The following is an 18,863-nucleotide window of genomic DNA, read 5'->3' on the forward strand; positions in this document are numbered from 1 at the left end:
GTAGTTTTTAAGCTACTGCCAATTAGGTCTATAACATAGATGCAAGTTATCATTTCTGCACTGCCACCAAATGAACAAAATACGAGCGTACGGAATGTCAGACTATGTGTATTGTTGGACTGAACAGTTTCTGGAAAACAGAACACAGCATGTCATTCTCAATGGAGAGAAGCCTTCAGACGTAAAATTAATTTCGGGCGTACCCAAAGGGACTGTTATAAGACCATTACGTTTCAAAATACACAGGGTGTTTCACAATTTATGTTACACTTTTCTAGAGGTTGTAGAGGGTCCTCATAGATCAAATTTTACATAGGAACCCATGTCCGGGAATGTCATCCAACGACGCTACAGAACGTAAAATGCCGGGTAATCAAAAAGTCAGTATAAATTTGAAAACTTAACAAACCACGGAATAATGTAGATAGAGAGGTAAAAATTGACACACATGCTTGGAATGACATGGGGTTTTATTAGAACCAAAAAAAAAAAATACACCTCATATTGCTAGACGCGTGAAAGATCTCTTGCGCGCGTCGTTTGGTGATGATCGTGTGCTCAGCCGCCACTTTCGTGCCGGCCAGTGGCCGAGCGGTTCTAGGCGCTTCAGTCTGGAACCGCGCGACCGTACGGTCGCAGGTTCGAATCCTGCCTCGGACATGGATGTGTATGACGTCCTTAGGTTACTTAGTCCTAAGTAGTTCTAAGTTCTAGGAGACTGATGACCTCAGATGTTAAGTCCCATAATGCTCAGAGCCAGAGCCACTTTCGTCATGCTTAACCTCCCAGGTCCCCAGACCTCAGTCCGTGCGATTATTGGCTTTGGGGTTACCTGAAGTCGCAAGTGTACCGTTATCGACCGACACCTCTAGAGATGCTGAAAGACAACATCCAACGCCAGTGCCTCACCGTAACTCCGGATATGCTTTAGAGTGCTGTTCACAACATTATTCCTCGACTACAGCTATTGTTGAGGAATGATGGTGGACATATTGAGCATTTCCTATAAAGAACATCATCTTTGCTTTGTATTACTTTGTTATGCTAATTATTGCTATTCTGATCTGATGAAGCGCCATCTGTCGGACATTTTATCAACGTTTGTATTTTTTTGGTTCTAATAAAACCCCATGTCATTCCAAGCATGTGTGTCAATTTGTACCTCTTTATCTACATTATTCCGTGATTTATTCACTTTTCAAATTTATACTGACTTTTTGATCACTCGGTATATAGGCGCCGGCGCCTGTGAATGTATGTATACACAGGATGATTCCGTGATGATGTTACAAACTTTCAGAAAGGATAAATGTATCAATATGAGGCAAGGGTCCCTGTACTGAAAACGAACAAGTCGAGACTTATAAGTAAAAACCCTTATGGTGCTTGCTACTGTGACACACATCTACCAGGACTATTATTTTTAGGATTGTAGGGTAGGCAACATTCAGAGATGGTAGTATGGACCAGAAGAGGGAACAATGTCTGCTAAACATGGGCTCTAAAATCCATACGTTAGAACCATGAGCACTTGTTCAGTAAAGGACATGGGTTTCACACTAGCGAAGACGAACAAGTGCTCATAGCTCCTCAGGTATGCATTTAAGAGATCTTGTTTACGAGATATTTTTTCTTGTCTTGGTCCTTACTACTACTTCTGAAAGTTGCATAGCGCACATTCTTAGCAACAACAGTACCGGTACATGTATTCCACTGTCAGGGGCATCAGAGTGACTTATAACTTTCGGCTCGTTCGTTTCCGAACAACGGCTCCTTACCTCAAATTGAAATATTTATCCGTCTCCGTCATCCTTGAAAGTCTGTAACATCATCACGTTATCACCGTGTCTATACACACATTTACAGGCGCCGGCGCCTGTAACTTTGAAGCTCTGTAGCGTTGGTTCCTTCTGCAACCTCTAGAAGTGTAATACGAATCATGAAAAACGCTGTATATGAATAGCCTATATCCAACCTAACATTCCACAAAAATTCTGAAATACCCTGTATATAACGTTATGGTCGTATGAAGAGCGCACTGAAGATCTCTCCTCTTGCGCTAGTAAAGCTTTCGGGCAGCGATGTTAATCGAAAATAGGTACCGCTCTCCACTTACAGGTGGTATTAATCGAATAGCTAATCTCCGCTCTCAAGGTAGTTAACAGGATTTAATTTCCGGGAACTCAACCCTCAATATAACTGGATAGCGAGCGTGAGGGGACTCTTTCCTGGAGACTTACGGTCAGACTAGTTTCACCAACAAGAAGTGGTGGAAGTTGTGGTTTAGCAGACGTTTACTTCTTGTTCTGTCGTTGCACGATCTAATACTGAAATTGAGTATGACATGCTGAAATTTCAGTGGCTACGAGTGGAAGTTGGTGCCTGACAACTCCCGAAAGTTACAAGTCGCGGTTTCGGCGCCTAGCCTAAATCTGATTTGCGAGTTAAGTTATTTGCTGTTGCGAGAAGTTGTGTTGGCATCCTTGTCACGGGGCATCTTCGCTACAGCCTGCTCTTGTTTCCTGTTCACCAATGCCAGCCGTCTGCAGAAATTAGGAAGAGCTCCGCAAATTTCCCCCGGCAAGTATTTCCTGAATTCGTTTGAGAGACAGAGAGAGAGAGAGAGAGAGAGAGAGAGAGAGAGAGAGAGAGAGAGAGACCATAAGCTCAGTTTTGTAACCGAATGAAGTCGGCGCGAGTTCAGAACGGATTTTTTGAGGTTTTTCCCACTTGTTCAGCCAAATTCTATCGTTTGTTAAAATGCTGACTTTGCAGTCATACACTGTATAAACATGCAAAAAAGAACGAAAATATTTTCTTTCTCTCTCTTTGGCTTTAGTTGTCAACTTCTAACACCTGCATGAGTCGGCTGACAGAAGAGCTGATTTGAAGTCATATATGATGTCGCCATAACGTCATAAAAAACACTAGTAAACCCGTTTCAAATTACGTTAATCTGTCTATATAACGTTTCATAAGTGTTCTGAAAGTCAGTAAGACGTCGAATCAAAGATGTTCATTGGTGCTGTGACTAGTCCACGGGCTATATAGCAAGTGATATGGTATAAATGTAAAGACAAGTATTCTGATAAATCGCAATTTAAAGAGTTTTAACAGTGATTTAAGACTGTTTTGCAGTATCCGCATAGGCACAACATGTGTAGCTAAAGGACTGAGATATGGTATCAACTGTTGCCAAAACAGAGTAAAAGAAACTCCACAGAGATTGGGGAGGATGCATACATCTTGACCACTTCTAATACCCATGTGATCTTTGGTTGGCAGGAACGCCACATCCCTTCTTAGGAGCAGATCTCCTCGACATGCATTTCCTCCAACCAGCTTAATGTCATCTAAACTACGGATGAATGTGAACAATGCATTACGTCCTCGTTTGGTACGGTGCAGTAGAATGGCTTGGGATTCAACGTAGGTCAACTTCACACAGACTTGCCGTGGTATTCGGGAAGAGTATTTAGTCACTGGAACTCCTTGACTGTCATACTGTGGAGATTAAATCTGTATTATTGGGATATAGTGATCTCGTCCTCATATGCTGGGCAAAGCGCACATTGCAGACATAAAGCTGCTGTATCCTACGGGGGACAGCCTACTAGAAGAGCACCGAGTTGCCTATGAATCAGGCGCAACATAGTTGAAGTCACTTCGGTAAGCTTACATGGGAGAAAACTTGTGAGAAACGAGAACCAAATTTTGGAAACCGTTTTTCTCTGTCGCGTTAAGATGTCAAGGCCAGGAGTGGTTTTGCTAGACCAGTCAAGTATAGATTTTCCGATCGCCAGCTCTTTTAGACAAACGGTCTCCGGACATCAGCTGTTCCGATTTAGTTAGCGCAATGGTTGGTTGTCTTCAAGTAAATACCAGACGTATACAGACTTCATGCTCAGTCTAATATTTCTACTTCTTCTTCACTCCGCAAAAAGTCACTCCATCCGGATTAGCCAAAAAATTTTAAAAACAAGACGTGATCTGACAAACAGAAGCACGTTTCAAAAACACTAAAGCGAAAATCAGGTGTGGAAGAGAAACTCCGGCAGCTCGAACTGCATTTCAAGAATCGGTACTAGGGTGTCTACATGACCAAACAGAGGTGGTACTGGGAAATGGTGTATGAAATACGGTTTTGAGAGTCTCATAGACACGTTGTGAATGTTAAGCCTTCGCCTTATGTCACTCACCTAGTTCCCAAGTGGACATCCATCCGCCAAACGCAGACACACGGCTTCAGTAAGTTAGTCAATCAGTTTTTACCTCAAGATAGTACCTAAGGACTCATCTACAGTCGTCGCCAATAGACAGGCGCAGTCTTCGTACTCAAGTTAAGTACAGTAAAACTTCTATTAAATAATCACTGTGAGGGTGTGCTAAAAAGTAACGCTTCCGAATTTTTTATGCGGAAATTGTTAAAGATTTTTAAGTAAAACCAAAGTTGTTAAGATCATACGTTCTTATTCTTCGTGTCTACAAATTTGCAGCGGTCTTTCGCTAGAGCGCTCCGAATTTTAACGTGTAAAATGGCTATGTGTAATGTAACTATGTCGGTGCTTGAGAAACAGCGTGTTCAAATCGAGATTTGAAGAGTTTGTCCGCATATGGAGCACACTTTCCTTCAGCATAATGCCAAACCACACTAGAGCATTGCGACATCTGCAACAATCCGATGCCTCGAGTTCACTGCCATCGATCATCCTAAATACAGTCCCGACTTGCCCCCATCCAACTTTTACCTGTTTCCAGAAATCGAAGAACACCTTGTAGGACTACTTTGATTGTGAAGAAGCGGAGCAAGCAGAGGTGAAGTTGTGACTCCATCAACAAACTAAAACATTCTTACCAGGTTGACTATGTTGAGAAATAAATATGAAGATATGAAGAACATAGATGTAGAACGTTAATAACGTTTGTTTTATTTAAAAAGCTTGTACAAAACATTCGGAGTTATCACTTCTCATCACGTTCTCGTAACCTATATTGCCTTTAATTTTTACCGTATTGTTGCCTCTCTCTGCTTGGCCCTGTGACAAAACTGTGGAGTTTCTGTGTGCGAACAAGTCGTTCGTAACGGCAACGAACCGAACGTGAAGCGATGATTACTAGGCCATTATACTTAGTTTGGAAAGGTGAAGCTGTATTCTACTCAGAGGTTGGTGGTGAGCATCGCATTGTTTTACTCCTTGTTGGAAGTGGTATACCGTTCCCTTCGTCCGACGTTTGACCAGACTTATTGATCCAGGTATTTACCAATGGGTTCAATAATGAGATACCTCGGAGGTTTCACACTGTCGAGAGGCTAAAACAGACTCAACGTAGGCCTCAGTGGGGTACCACTCCGTACCTAGTGCAGTTAATGGGCAGGCGTCACAACTCTTTAAAGACACGTTTACACGGGCCATGGAAATTGCAGGCAATGTTGTCCGGCAACATGAATTGCAGCCACATGTTCCGAAACATTACCAGCCACTACTGCTTGTCAGTATTTTTGGCAATACATTTCCGAGACGCAAGTGTTTACAGGGGCTTCAGTATGGCCGCGAGATGGGCGAAAGCGAGCTTGTAGAAAGTGAATGCGGCACTTCTGAACTTGCATTCAAAAGGAAAAAAAAGTTAGCAAGAAAAATCGGCGTTTATGGATGCGTTCATTTTTTTTTAAGTCAGAGAACTGCTTCCGAAACTGTAACTCGTGAGCTGATGCTGGGTACATACCTTATCCAGGATTTCAGTAGAATGACGAGAAACGATTCTGAAAGTACTTTTTCAGCTTGCGGCGTTAGTGTACATTACTTTGTAGATCCCACTGCTCTGGTCGTACATGTACGTTTCGCTTTTAATAAAATTCATGGTCCTCTCGTTTGCGTCTTATCCAATCCTCTGGATTACAAAAAGATTGAGTGGCTCTGTCTACACACGCCGTCTTCAGAATGGAAGAGAGTATTGTTTCACTGATCAGATTTCGTGGTTTGCCACTGCAACGCTGTCGGCTTGAGAAAGAGAGCCGGCCGGTGTCGCCGAGCGGTTCTAGGCGCTTCGGTCTGGAACCCTGCGACCGATACGGTCGCAGGTTCGAATCCTGCCTCGGGCATGTATGTGTGTGATGTCCTTAGGCTAGTTAGGTTTAAGTAATTCTAAGTTCTAGGGAACTGATGACCTCAGATGTTAAGTCCTATGGTGCTCAGAGCCATTTGAACCATTTGAGAAAGAGGAAGCAAGACAGAGTGAGATTGATGCATTTAAAGGCAAATACAAAGGTAGATGTGGCCGGCCATACGAAATATTCTCCATTCTTTGAGGACAACAATGGCAACACGTAGGCCATACCTCTACTACTACCGGCAAATGCCTGCTGCATCTGCATTATTGATTGGCGATATTGCAAGGACATTAAGCGAAACTGCCCGCTAACACAGGAATACAGGCAGATCATACAGCAATATAGCCTTGACACATAGCACTATTGTCCTTTCATACAGTAATATTGCCAGCCCATAAGCAATATTGCTCTTACATGCAGCAATATTGCTCGTTATAACAGTTACTTTGCAGCAATGTTGACGGTAACACTATTGCAGCCGCACATTCCCGTGAAATATGGCGCGTGTTAGCGCATATTTCAGGCATGTTTCCCTGCCGAAGCAGGAGGCTGCTCCCGAAGTGTAAACAGACGCCTCGGAAGGGCTATTCGCGGTTGCCCAGCGGACGAACGCACAGCTGTTGGAAGACGCCGCGTGCCAAACGGAGCAGGAAAAAACTGCCGCTTGCACAATGCACCGTCGCCGTTGCGTCACGGCCAGCGGTTATATAGCTGGCCCGCCTGCGCCTGCCTGTGACAACAGCCGTTACGTCACGAGCGAAGCCGCTGCTGACGTTCCGCGGGTCAGCGGCCGCAGCATCCGACCACAACATGGTCTCCCCCTCACCTGTTTCGCGGAACGTAACATGCTGTGTAGTGCGTGGCGGGGAATACCCTAATCAATCCCGTCCTCTACCATTAGGGGGACGGCGCATGTGGAGGTGTCTGTACACCGCCGTTAAAGCAGAGTTTCTGTAATTTTACTACCCTGCTCATTGTTCGAGGCGAATGTGGGAGGAAGTAAAACGCTTGTACACTCGTCCTGGAAAGAATAAAAATGATATATTAAGAGAAAGTCTTTACGCAATGCGTTAAGACTAACTTGTACCGTCTCCCATTGTAAGTACAACGTCCGACAAAATGTTCCGAGTTTTTATCGCTGGGTATAAGCTTGAACTAGCAACTGTAAACAACAGATGGGCATTCGACAACTCAGTTCTGTGTAGGCAGTGTGGACGTAGCGTGTGAACGTTATTGTGTCAAATGGCTCTGAGCACTATGGGACTTAACATCTTTGGTCATCAGTCCCCTAGAACTTAGAACTACTTAAACCTAACTAACCTAAGGACACCACAGAACACCCAGTCACCACGAGGCAGAGAAAATCCCTGACCCCGCCGGGAATCGAACCCGGGAACCCGGGCGTGGGAAGCGAGAACGCTACCGCACGACCACGGGCTGCGGGCTGTTGTGTCACAAATCGCATTAGGGCAATCAAGTATTCAAGACACAAGTATGTGTTAAGTTTGTCCCAGACACTTTGATTTCCGAACAAAAGCAGTGACGCGTGGACGTCCGCTCCAGCTTGATCCAAATTATGCAATCCGCGGATACTTCTTTTCTGGAAAATGTCATCAAGGGTTATCACTCTTGGTGTTATCAATATGAACCTACCACAAAACGAAGTGCGGAAATTCACAGCAAGAGTGACCACGTCGATGACATAACCCGGAATTCAAGCCAATGTGACGCGCGAGTTGATCATCATTCCAAAGAAGTAATTTTCTGACAATTTCAGTTGGTTGTATGAACGTTCTGTGCATTGTACTCGAAAGGGGGAACACACTGTAAAACACCAGAAGTATTAAACCCACCATCTTTTTTCCTATTTTAACATGTTTTCAATAGGACGTTTTCTGATCTGATGCGTCATGGAGGGTACTTTGTTTACCACTATCATTTTACGATGAGCTAGAGACCTGAAACTTTCGACATAGCTCAGAACTCTGTGTCAATGCACTATTCATCCTCTTTCGTGTGCGGTGTAGGGTACTCTGTTTACCACTGATTTAGACTCTTGAACTCAAGATCGAATACATTTTTATTTTGGTTACTAGTTTCAGCTACACGAGAGATCTTCAGATCATAAAAACATTGTTGATTAGTGTCGTTGCATTAATAGCTCAACACGGTTCTCTTTTTTGTGAAACGACAAATCCATACAGAATGCATGGGTAAGTAAATTTATATCATTCATTGCCAATCAAGTAGAAGGGAGGTCATAAAACTAAGGCGTTATGCGGTTAGAAGCGACTGACACAGTTTAATCAGTATTTGTATTATCTGATAGCAGAGATCATCAGGTGTTTAAATTGTGTCAGTCCCTTTTACCAGCACAATACGTTATTTTTGTGGCCTTCGTTGTAATTGATTGGTTGTGAGCGATAACCATTTGTTGACCCGTTATAATAATTACACTAATCAAGAATGTTTTCATGATCGGGAGATGGTTCATGTGCAGCTGAAACTAGTAATAAAAATACAAAATTACTGGCTATCATGATTTCGAGCATTGAAGTCCATAATGTTAAAAAGATTCTGACAGGACTGTTTTGTGTAACATCTCTTATACGAAAAGTTTCTAATTATAACCATCGTAATTTATAATCTTTCTACCACACAGCGTCAACTCGTTCCTGTTATTCTAGCTTTATGCATACCAGAATTGACGTCTCTCCTCACTCCATAAGACAATTCTGTGGACGTTCTCTCTCCATACGTAACTGGACACTTAACGTCAATAGACAGACGATAGGTACCTCCTGAATACCTCCAGCGTTCGTGAAGTTACAGAGCTCCACCCTTGCTTCGGAGAGTTTTTCTTTTCTTCAGTAGCTGAAATATTTTCCAGTTCTCGACTCCGGGCTCGTACCCCGATCTCAGTCAGGACTTAACTGACCCAACTAATTGGAGATAGTTGACACTCGCAGAAGGCTCCTTTTATGAGCTGTAAAGCCTCTCTATTAACATTTGGTGTCCAGTTACCCACTGACCTGGCGGCCGTATACTCATTTGCTGATCGTGTAGTGTTATCTGTGCAAATGTCTAACTCAGTGGTGCGTGTACCGGGTGATCAAAAAGACAGTATGAATTTGAAAACTTAATAAACCAAGGAATAATGTAGGTAGAGAGGTAAAAATTGACACACATGCTTGGAATGACATGGGGCTTTATTAGAGAAAAAAAAAAAAAAAAAAAAAAAAAAAAAAAAAAAAAAAAAAACGAAGTTCACAAAATGTCCGACAGATGGCGCTGGACAGCAAAACGTCAGTGACTGCACATGACAATCGTGTATAAAAGGAGCTGTAATGAGAGAGAGAAATAGATGCACCAGCAGTCGCAGCATGTTGACGTTACCTGAAAAGGCGCTTTTAGTGAAGCCGTATTATCAGACGCGTGAAAGATCTCTTCCGCGCGGCGTTTGGTGATGATCGTGTGTTCAGCCGCCACTTTCGTCATGCTTGGCCTCCCATGTCCCCAGACCTCAGTCCGTGCGATTATTGGCTTTGGGGCTACCTGAAGTCGCAAGCGTATCGTGATCGAGCGACACCTCTAGGGATGCTGAAAGACAACATCCGACGCCAATGCCTCACCATAACTCCGGATATGCTTTAGAGTGCTGTTCACAACATTATTCCTCGACTACAGCTATTGTTGAGGAATGATGGTGGACATATTGAGCATTTCCTGTAAAGAACATCATCCTTGGTTTGTCTTACTTTACTATGCTAATTATTGCTATTCTGATCAGATGAAGCGCCATCTGTCGGAAATTTTTCGAACTTTTGTATTGTTTTGGTTCTAATAAAACCCCATGTCATTCCAAGCATGTGTGTCAATTTGTACCTCTCTATCTACATTATTCCGTTATTTATTCAGGTTTCAAATTTATACTGACTTTTTGATCACCTGGTACATGCGAAGAGGGAATGAAGACAATCGGAAAGCGGTTTTTGTGGCAGCTGACCTGTGGCTGGAGTTGCTGGAAGTGACGCTGTTGTTGGAGCGCGAGCGGCGGCTCTTGAGCGAGTCGCCGCGGTTGACGACGCCCTTGCCGGTGATGCTGAAGTGGCGCAGGCGGTAGTACTCCTCCTCGACGCCCGTGTTGGGCATCGAGGCGACGCGCGACCGCTGCTGCGGCAGGCTCAGGTACGTGGGCCGGCTGCTGCCCGCCGCCTTCACGCTCTGCGACCGGCTGTGGTGCGGCGATCCGTACCTGCCCACACACACCACAACTGCACCCACTGCTGCGGCAGCCTACAACTGGGCTGAGCCCGCAATATTGACTATGTTACACATCTGTCTGACGTCACACAAGTAACCCCCGCTGCTCAGCTTCAGTTTTGTCACAAAGAACGTGAATGGTCACCTTGGTTAAGTAGTGCTTACTGAATTCCAAAACGAAATCCGTTTTTGCCTATTGGGCTCACTTTTCGTCATACTGGACACTCTGTCTATAAAATACCTTGAAACTGTTGCGTATTGGTTACTTTGATATTCCGTAATTAAGTTATTTTTATTTATTTTTTGTGGATGTAATTGTTGTCGAACAATCGAAATATGCACAAGGAATTCCGTAAATGGTACTCACTTCCGACATTCACCGCCGGGATACGAAGGAGGCCGGTAAGTCTTGCTCACATCAGTCTCAGCAGTGCGAGAGCTCTGACCTTGTGAAGTGAGTTGCTGTTGGCTCGTGAAGGTTTGTGTTTCGTGTGAATTCAGAAGAAGAAGAATAAATAATGCCCCGTACCTATATGAATAACTCAAAGTCTGTGGTAAGTTAATTCTGAAATCTCAAGAACAAAAGCTTAATCCTCTTTTATAAAAATCCCATGTACCTTATTTTCGGTGTAACGTTGGCGACCGAAACAAAAAAATGGACCCCCCCGCCTCACATATTCTGTTTGACATTATTATGCGCCTGACAAGCTGGTTAAAAGGATCACGTCAGATGTCCGTTGGTGTCCGCATGATTTGCAAGGAACCGACGGATCGCACAACAGACTTATTTCTGTGCGCTGAAATTACATCTAAAACAAATAAATTTATGCAATATCCTAGATTATTGCAATGTTGTCCAATTACTGCTGGACCTTAACGAAGAGACGTTTCTGAGGCAAAGAATCACAGGAAATCAGGAAGAAAATATTATCACATATGTTTATTCAGTTTTTTGCTCTTATGCTGCTCAATCATTTGATTAATTTTTGTGCTGATACGTATAAAGCTATAATACATAGACTAACGTAAGCTTTTACAAAAACTGGTATCAGAAGGAAACTGAGGCAGATACAGAATGTCTGAAGTTATATCTGGATTCACTCACTTCTGCTTATCTTTAGTGTAGTACATCAGTTATGTAGACAACATTGTAAACTGATTTTCTGTTCGTTGTTGCTTGTCTACAATGGCCAAAAATTATCATATGTACATTAGTGTATTATACGCTGAAGAGTCAAATAAACTGGTACACCTGCCTAATATTGTGTAGGGCCCCCTGGAGCACGCAGAAGTGTCGCAACACGACGTGGCATGGACTCCAACAATGTCTGAAGTAGCGCTCGAGGGAATTGACACGATGAAACCTGCACGTTGCAAGGCATCCCAGATATGCTCAATAATGTTCATGTCTGCGGAGTTTCGTGGCCATTGGAAGTGTTTAAACTCAGAGCTATTCTGTATCAATACTGGACGTGTGGGATGTCGCACTGTTCTGCTGGAATTGCTCAAGTCCGTCAGAAAGCACAACGGACCTGAAATTATTGATGCAGGTGATCAGACAGGATCCTTACGTACGCCTCACCTGTGAGAGTCGTGTCTAGACGTTTCAGGGGTCCCATACGACTCCAACTGCACACGCCCCACACTATTACAGAGCCTCCACCAGCTTGAACGATTCCCTGCTGAGATGCAGGGTCCATGGATTCATGATTTGTCTCCATACCCGTACACGTCCATCCGCTCGATACAATTTGAAACGAGACTCGTCCAACCAGGCAACACGTATCCAGTCATCAGCAGACCAACGTCGGTGTTGACGGGCCCAGGCGACGCGTAAGGCATTGTGCCGTTCGGTCATCATGGGTACACGAGTGGGCCTTCGGCTCCGACAGCCCATATCGATGATGTTTCGTTGAATGTTCGCACGCTGGCACTTGTTGATGACCCAGCATTGAAAACTGCAGAACTTGCGGAAGAGTTGCATTTCTGTCACGTTGAACGATTCTCTTAAGTCGTTGTTGGCCCCGACCTTGCAGGATCTTTTTCCGGCCGCAGCTATGTCAGAGATTTGATGTTTTACCGGATTCCTGATATTCACGGTTGTTGTTGTTGTTGTTGTTGTTGTTGTCGTCGTCGTCTTCAGTCCAGAGACTAGTTTGTTGCATCTCTGCATGCTACTCTATCCTGTGCAAGCTTCTTCATTTCCAAGTAACAACTACACCCTACATTCTTCTGAATCTGCTTAGTGTATTCATCTCTTGGTCTCCCTCTACGATTTTTATCCTCCAGGCTGCCCCCCGAGTACTAAATTGGTGATCCCTTGTTGCCTCAGAACATGTCCTACCAACCGATCCCTTCATCTAGACAAATTGTGCCTCAAATTCCTCTTCTCCGCAATTATTCAGTAACTCCTCAGTAGTTACGTGATCTACCCATGTAATCTTCAGCATTCTTATGTAGCACCACATTTCGAAAGCTTCTATTCTCTTCTTGTATAAACTTTTTATCGTCCACGTTCCACATCCATACATGGCTACACTCCATACAAATACTTTGAGAAAAGACTTCCTGGCACTTAAATCTATGAATTGTTAAATTTCTCTTCTTCAAAAACGCTTATCTTGCCATTGCCAGTCTACATTTTATATCCTCCCTACTTCCCCAAATAGCAGATCTTATCTACTTCTTTAAGTGTTTCATTTCCTAATCTAATTCCCTCAGCATCACCTGATTTAATTTGGCTACATTCAATTATCCTCCTTTTGCTTTTGTTGATGTTCATCTCGGTACACTCGTGAAATGGTCGTACGGGGAAATCCCCACTTCATCGCTACCTCGGAGATGCGGCTGTGTCCCATCTCTCGCACTCTGATTATATCACCAAGTTCAAACTCACTTAAATCTTGATAACCTGTCATTGTAGCATCTAACAACTGCGCCAGACACTTGTTGTCTTACATAGGTTTTGCAGACCGCAGCGCCGTATTCTGCCTGTTTACATACCTCTGGATTTAAAGATGCATGCCTATACTAGTTCCTTTGGCGCTTCGATTTGTATTTGCATGTTTCGTCACAAGTTTTTTATTACCTTTTAAATTAATTTAACTTTCGGAGTTTTTGATTTATTCCAATTCACTCAAGATCTGTGGTAGGTAATTAGCATCCTTTTTTTCTTAGAATATATTATAATTATTGAGGGTCTCCTTACTATGGATCTAAGGAACATAGAGTGTATCCAGTATAATCTTACATCATGCTGCCTTCTATTCATTTCTCATAGGAGATACATATGACGGCGTTCAAATGTAGTTATCCATAAGTACCCCCAGGATCTGAGAAGATAATTGGTTGTAAGCTGCAAGATATGCAGAAAATACATCAGTGGATAGAGCATCTATCCAAGTTTTGAATTCAAGTTACAGGTTCTCATTATGAGCATCGTTTGCGATGCTGCAAATGTCAATGTGTGCGTGCAGTCACTGAAGTGGCCAACTCGAACTGCCTGCGAAGCCACAGCAGCAGCCCGCTTTGGAAATCTTTTGATTGTGTTGCCTGTCTGCAGATGCGAACTAATCCTATGCGACAACAAGCAGCGGACGATCTGGCTACATGTTCTGACACCCCTGCCCAATACAACTACGCCAAGGGTGGGGTTACGAATTAAAACTTGTAGGGGTACTCTATTCATCGATATACATCTTCCCGTATGTCTTGTGATTTTCATACAAACATTTTCTGGAAACCTAGACGTGCTTACGAGTGAAACTGCATATAGCATCGCGTTAGATATTACTTTCTTGTTACTCTCGCTCATATTACGTAATCTCATTCCTTTATACACTAGTTGACAAAAATCATGGGATAGCGAGATGCACGTATACAGATGGCGGTAGTATCGCGTACACAAGACATAAAAGAGCAGTGCATTGACGGAGTTGTCATTTGCATTCTGGTGATTATTGTGAAATGGTTTCCAACGTGATTATGGTCGCATGACGGGGACGCGGAATGGTACTTGGATAATTGGAACTAAGCGCATGGGACTTTCTACTTCGGAAACTAACAGGGAATTCAATATTTCGCAACCCACAGTGTCAAGAGTGTGCCGAGAATACCAAACTTCTGGCATTGCCACTCAGCACGGGCAACGCAGTGGCCGACGGCCTTCACTTAACGACCCAGAGCAGTGGCGTTTGCTCAGAGTTGTCAGTGCTGACAGACAAGCAACACTGCTTGAAAAATTCGCAGAAATCAATGTGTCCATTAGTACAGTGCGGCGAAATTTGGCCTTAATTTGCTCACACAGCTACGTCGCCGGCAGCGTCTTTCCTGAGCTCGTGACAATATCGGTTCGACCCTAGACGATTGGAAAATCATGGCCTGGTGAGATGAGTTCCGATTTCAGTTGGAACTGTTGACTTTACGGTTCGAGTGTGGCGCAGAGGCTCACAAAGTTGTGGGCCCGAGTGGACTGGGTCCTCTGTTCCAACTGAACGGATAATTGACAGGAAATGGTTATGTTAGGCTACTTGGTGACCATTTGCACTTTTTCATGGACTTCATGTTCCCAAACAATGATGGAATTTTTATGGATGGCAAGGCGACATGTCACTGGGCCACAACTGTTCGCGATTGGTTTGAAGAACATTCTGAACAATTCGAGCAAATGATTTGGCCTCCCAGATCGCACGAAATGAATCCCATCGAACACTTTATGGGGCACAATCGAGAGTTCAATTCGTACACAAAATCCTGCACCGGCAACAGTTTCGCAATTATGGACGGCTACAGACGTCGAGTTGCTATACTACACCGGGCAAATGGACGTCTGACACTATGTTAGGAGGTATCCCACGGCTTTTGTCGTCTCAGCGTAATACACGTGCACAATGGCAGCCGCGGTGCGTGTCCAGGCACCTTTCACATGAGGGCACAGTTTTGTGACGGGCGAATGTAATGGGGGACGGGAAAACAAAAAGGGAAGAGCTGCAGCCAAGAGGCAGGGAGAGGAAGGAGAAAAGACGATAGATCGTTAGCCTCAGAAATCTTAAGTGGGTGGAAGTGTGTAAATGGAAGTCACAGATGATTAAGACTGCACTGAGGTGAGCAACAGTTCCACAGTACGTTTCTATTCCTGGTAGGGAGAAGCTTGTCTTTTGTTTTTAACTATTGGGTGGAGTGAGTCTCGTTATGACAAGTGAGGCAACGCAGCGAAATCGTATTTTGAGTTTTTGTTTTGCTTGTTACGGCTTTGCTTTGATCGGCAATGTAACAATAACTACCGAATCACGACACAGTTGGAAACAATGCGATTTTAACTGCGTGCTGCTCCGCGCTTTGAACTGTATCATCAGAAAAACAGCTAATAAAATTTGTTCCTTTTATTTCACTGCAAATTCGTGTTAATCTCCATAAACAAATAAACAGGCTCAGTGGGTATGATTCTTGTTACGCCACCGCATGTGATCTATGAAAGCCATTTGACTGTAAATGACAGAATCCTTTTCAAGTAAATCAGAATATTGGGGTGTCACAGAAAATTTGTAGAACAGTTTAAGTCATAACTAACAGGATAAAGAGGATATCATTGGGAAAGAATCCTGTGCTATGCTATTAATCCTCATCAGAGTGGGAACTGGCTCTGAGCACTATGGGACTTAACAGCTATGGTCATCAGTCCCCTAGAACTTAGAACTACTTAAACCTAACTAACCTAAGGACATCACACAACACCCAGTCATCACGAGGCACAGAGTGGGAACTCCCATAAGTTTCCGTTTAAGGACCTTTATTTTTCTTTAACATATCTGATATTTGAACAGCTACACTGGTTGGTCAGCGTTAGTTTTATTTCATTGCAGACGTTACAAATGTTTGCAGTATACAGAAAGTGTAATCGTTTCAATCGTAAGAGAGGGGATGGGGCAATTGTCCCCCCCCCCCCCCCCCCCCTTCTTCCTGGAATTTGGAGCAGAGATTTGCCGTGATTCCGCTATCTCTCTCGTTTAGCCAGTTTTAGTATTTCGTGGCTAAGGGTGAACGGCGTGAGACAATACTGTGGCTTCAATGGTTGCTGTGTAACTTACGTTTGTTTTGCAGTATCAGATTCTAGCCTCCTCGCTCTCCTCCCCTCTCCCTCCCACTGGATAAATTTCTGGAAACGTCCATGTTTTCCACCCTGTTCACTGCTGTTGCGAAACTTTGAAAAATAAAATGTGAGAGCACGCAGTATAAAGCAACTGACAGAGTTAAATTGTTGGCATTGAAACTTGATACAGTGTTCAGTTGGGAGGAGCATAAAATAAAGCTGATGAATCACCGAAATAAAATACGTGTTCGCAATTCGAAGATCGCTGAACTAGCTGGAATACCTCGCTAACTTTCATTTCGTAATTCAGTATACGGTTGCTGATCCAGCCAAGCTAAGCCTTCTCTGTCAATTACACACGCCGTCTTATTCCGCCCGCTTGTCAAATTTTAAACGCTTATTTTAAGTGACCACATTACGTAAATTCTGTTCATGTAGCTGTTGTGTGAATTTGGGTGTAAGGGTTTACTCGGAGACAGCTGTTGGAACATGACCTATCACAAATTAGCGGCGAAGATGGTACAGAATGATCCATATTGTGTGAACAGTGACAGACAGTTTTCCGCCAACTAATAACAGCCAATGTCCACTGCAAGAGGAAAGTCTGCACGGTATTTTGATGGCGAACGGAGGTTGTTGCGCCAGGGAGAGTCTATGAATAGAGACGGCAGTTTCTAAAACAGAGTCGCCTTGCGAGACTCACAGCTTCATTCTGCAGCTTTTTCGAAACGACATCTGTCGAAACAGGAATCAGGAGAACGGATTTTTTTATATCCCCGCGCGCTCTCGGAATAGTTTTATCGGCGATCGGAATGACACATTGACAGCGTGCCAAGTGGGGAGCCCCATTTGTGAATAGCCCGCCCTGTGTTTCGTTGCAAGTTTTGGCACTGAATCACCGCTAATTTGTTTCCGTGCCGCTGCGTAGCGAGATTTAACACTGCGATGACGCGTCGCTGCAAACCACCTAGCTGCTGACGTCATCGGTACTGTAAGAAAATACACGCGTGGGAGAGGTAATTGAATGAAAAGGAAGCAAACGGCGGCGTTGGAGTCGTCAAATAACTCAATGATCGCATCTGTGACTTAGCGTTGAGCGTTACGAAATATCTAGCCCTATTAGTCTCCCAGTAAATAATGTATATAGAACATTGTCTACATAAAGCGTGTTGGGATATTTCCATTACAAATTTCTAGGACTTGTAGGGAGGAGTGAGTACATAATGTTTTGAATAGGAACACACGTCCGGGAACTACCGTTTCCGTTTTACGGCGGTTTTAGTTCAGATCGTTAACTCTTCCACTTCTGCTTCTGGAATTGAGTTAGATGTGACGCAGTACAGTTATTAGGTAACAGTTCGAAAGGAAACGTAACGAAACATCAATTTACCGCTGAAGCACATTTGTTTGCATTAATACTATACTTAAAGTACGCTCGGTTGTGTTTTGTTTCGGGATAATTCAAAAAAATGTGTTTCAATGATAAACGGATATTTCGTTATATTTCCTTTCGAATTGTTACGTAATAATTGTTCTGCGTCATACCTAATTCGGTTCCTCAAGCCTATGTTTCCGGACATGGGTTCCTATACAAAAATCCTGCCGCTGTGGAGAAACGGTTCTAGGCACGTCAGACTGGAAACGCGCGACCGCTACCGTCGCAGGTTAGAATCCTGCCTCGGACATGGATGTGTGTGATGTTCTTAGTTAGGCTTAAGTAGATCTAAGTTCTAGGGGACTGATGACCTCAGATGTTAAGTCCCATAGTGCTCAGAGCCATTTGGACCATTTTCCTATTCAAAATCTCATTCACTCACTCCCCTCTACAAGTACTATAAGTTGGTGACAGGAAATTCCGAACACGTGGTATTTTAGAATGATCCCCGTTATGCAGCAGAAGTCTCAATGGCAAACTGATTGCTATGAGCAGTGAAATATCACTTGCAAAATATCGAAGTCTGAAGTAGAAATCAGCTTGTCAATGTTGTCAAAGGACGATAATGTTTGGGACTACCGGATGCAGTGACTTCTTGTATTAACTAATGCAGTTTCTCACATAATAAGGAGTCTTCAACATTGCAGTTTCGAAAAAAAATTACAGTAATTAAAAGCATCAACAGCTCTTTGCGCCAGCTAAAGTATGGGAACCATTATGTTCACGAAGAGGACAACTGAAAATACGTGAAACAAACAGTAATCAGAAAACTACTACCAATAGTACTATACGATTAGCAGAGAAACCACGTAAAAATGTATCGGCGAACAGTTATATTTTGCAAAGATAGCGCTATTACCGATCGTTATTTAAAGTGTTTCGCTGGATGACAACAACGTAAAATGTAGTGGGTAGACAATCAATTCCATTGTCAGATGACGCGGAAAATTAAATTTGGTTGGCCGTAG

General features: G+C 43.5%; 1 protein-coding gene across 1 annotated transcript in view; it reads right to left on the bottom strand.

The window, feature by feature from the left end:
* Positions 1 to 18,863, bottom strand: part of LOC124803278 — a 304,062-nt gene that overhangs the window by 93,015 nt on the left and 192,184 nt on the right. The window contains exon 5 of the mRNA XM_047264461.1: positions 10,116 to 10,364. Within this exon, the coding sequence (XP_047120417.1) occupies positions 10,116 to 10,364 (249 nt within the window). The remainder of the gene's footprint in view (positions 1 to 10,115; positions 10,365 to 18,863) is intronic.

The sequence above is a fragment of the Schistocerca piceifrons genome, chromosome 6 (assembly GCF_021461385.2).
Source record: "Schistocerca piceifrons isolate TAMUIC-IGC-003096 chromosome 6, iqSchPice1.1, whole genome shotgun sequence".
Lineage (NCBI taxonomy): Eukaryota > Metazoa > Arthropoda > Insecta > Orthoptera > Acrididae > Schistocerca > Schistocerca piceifrons.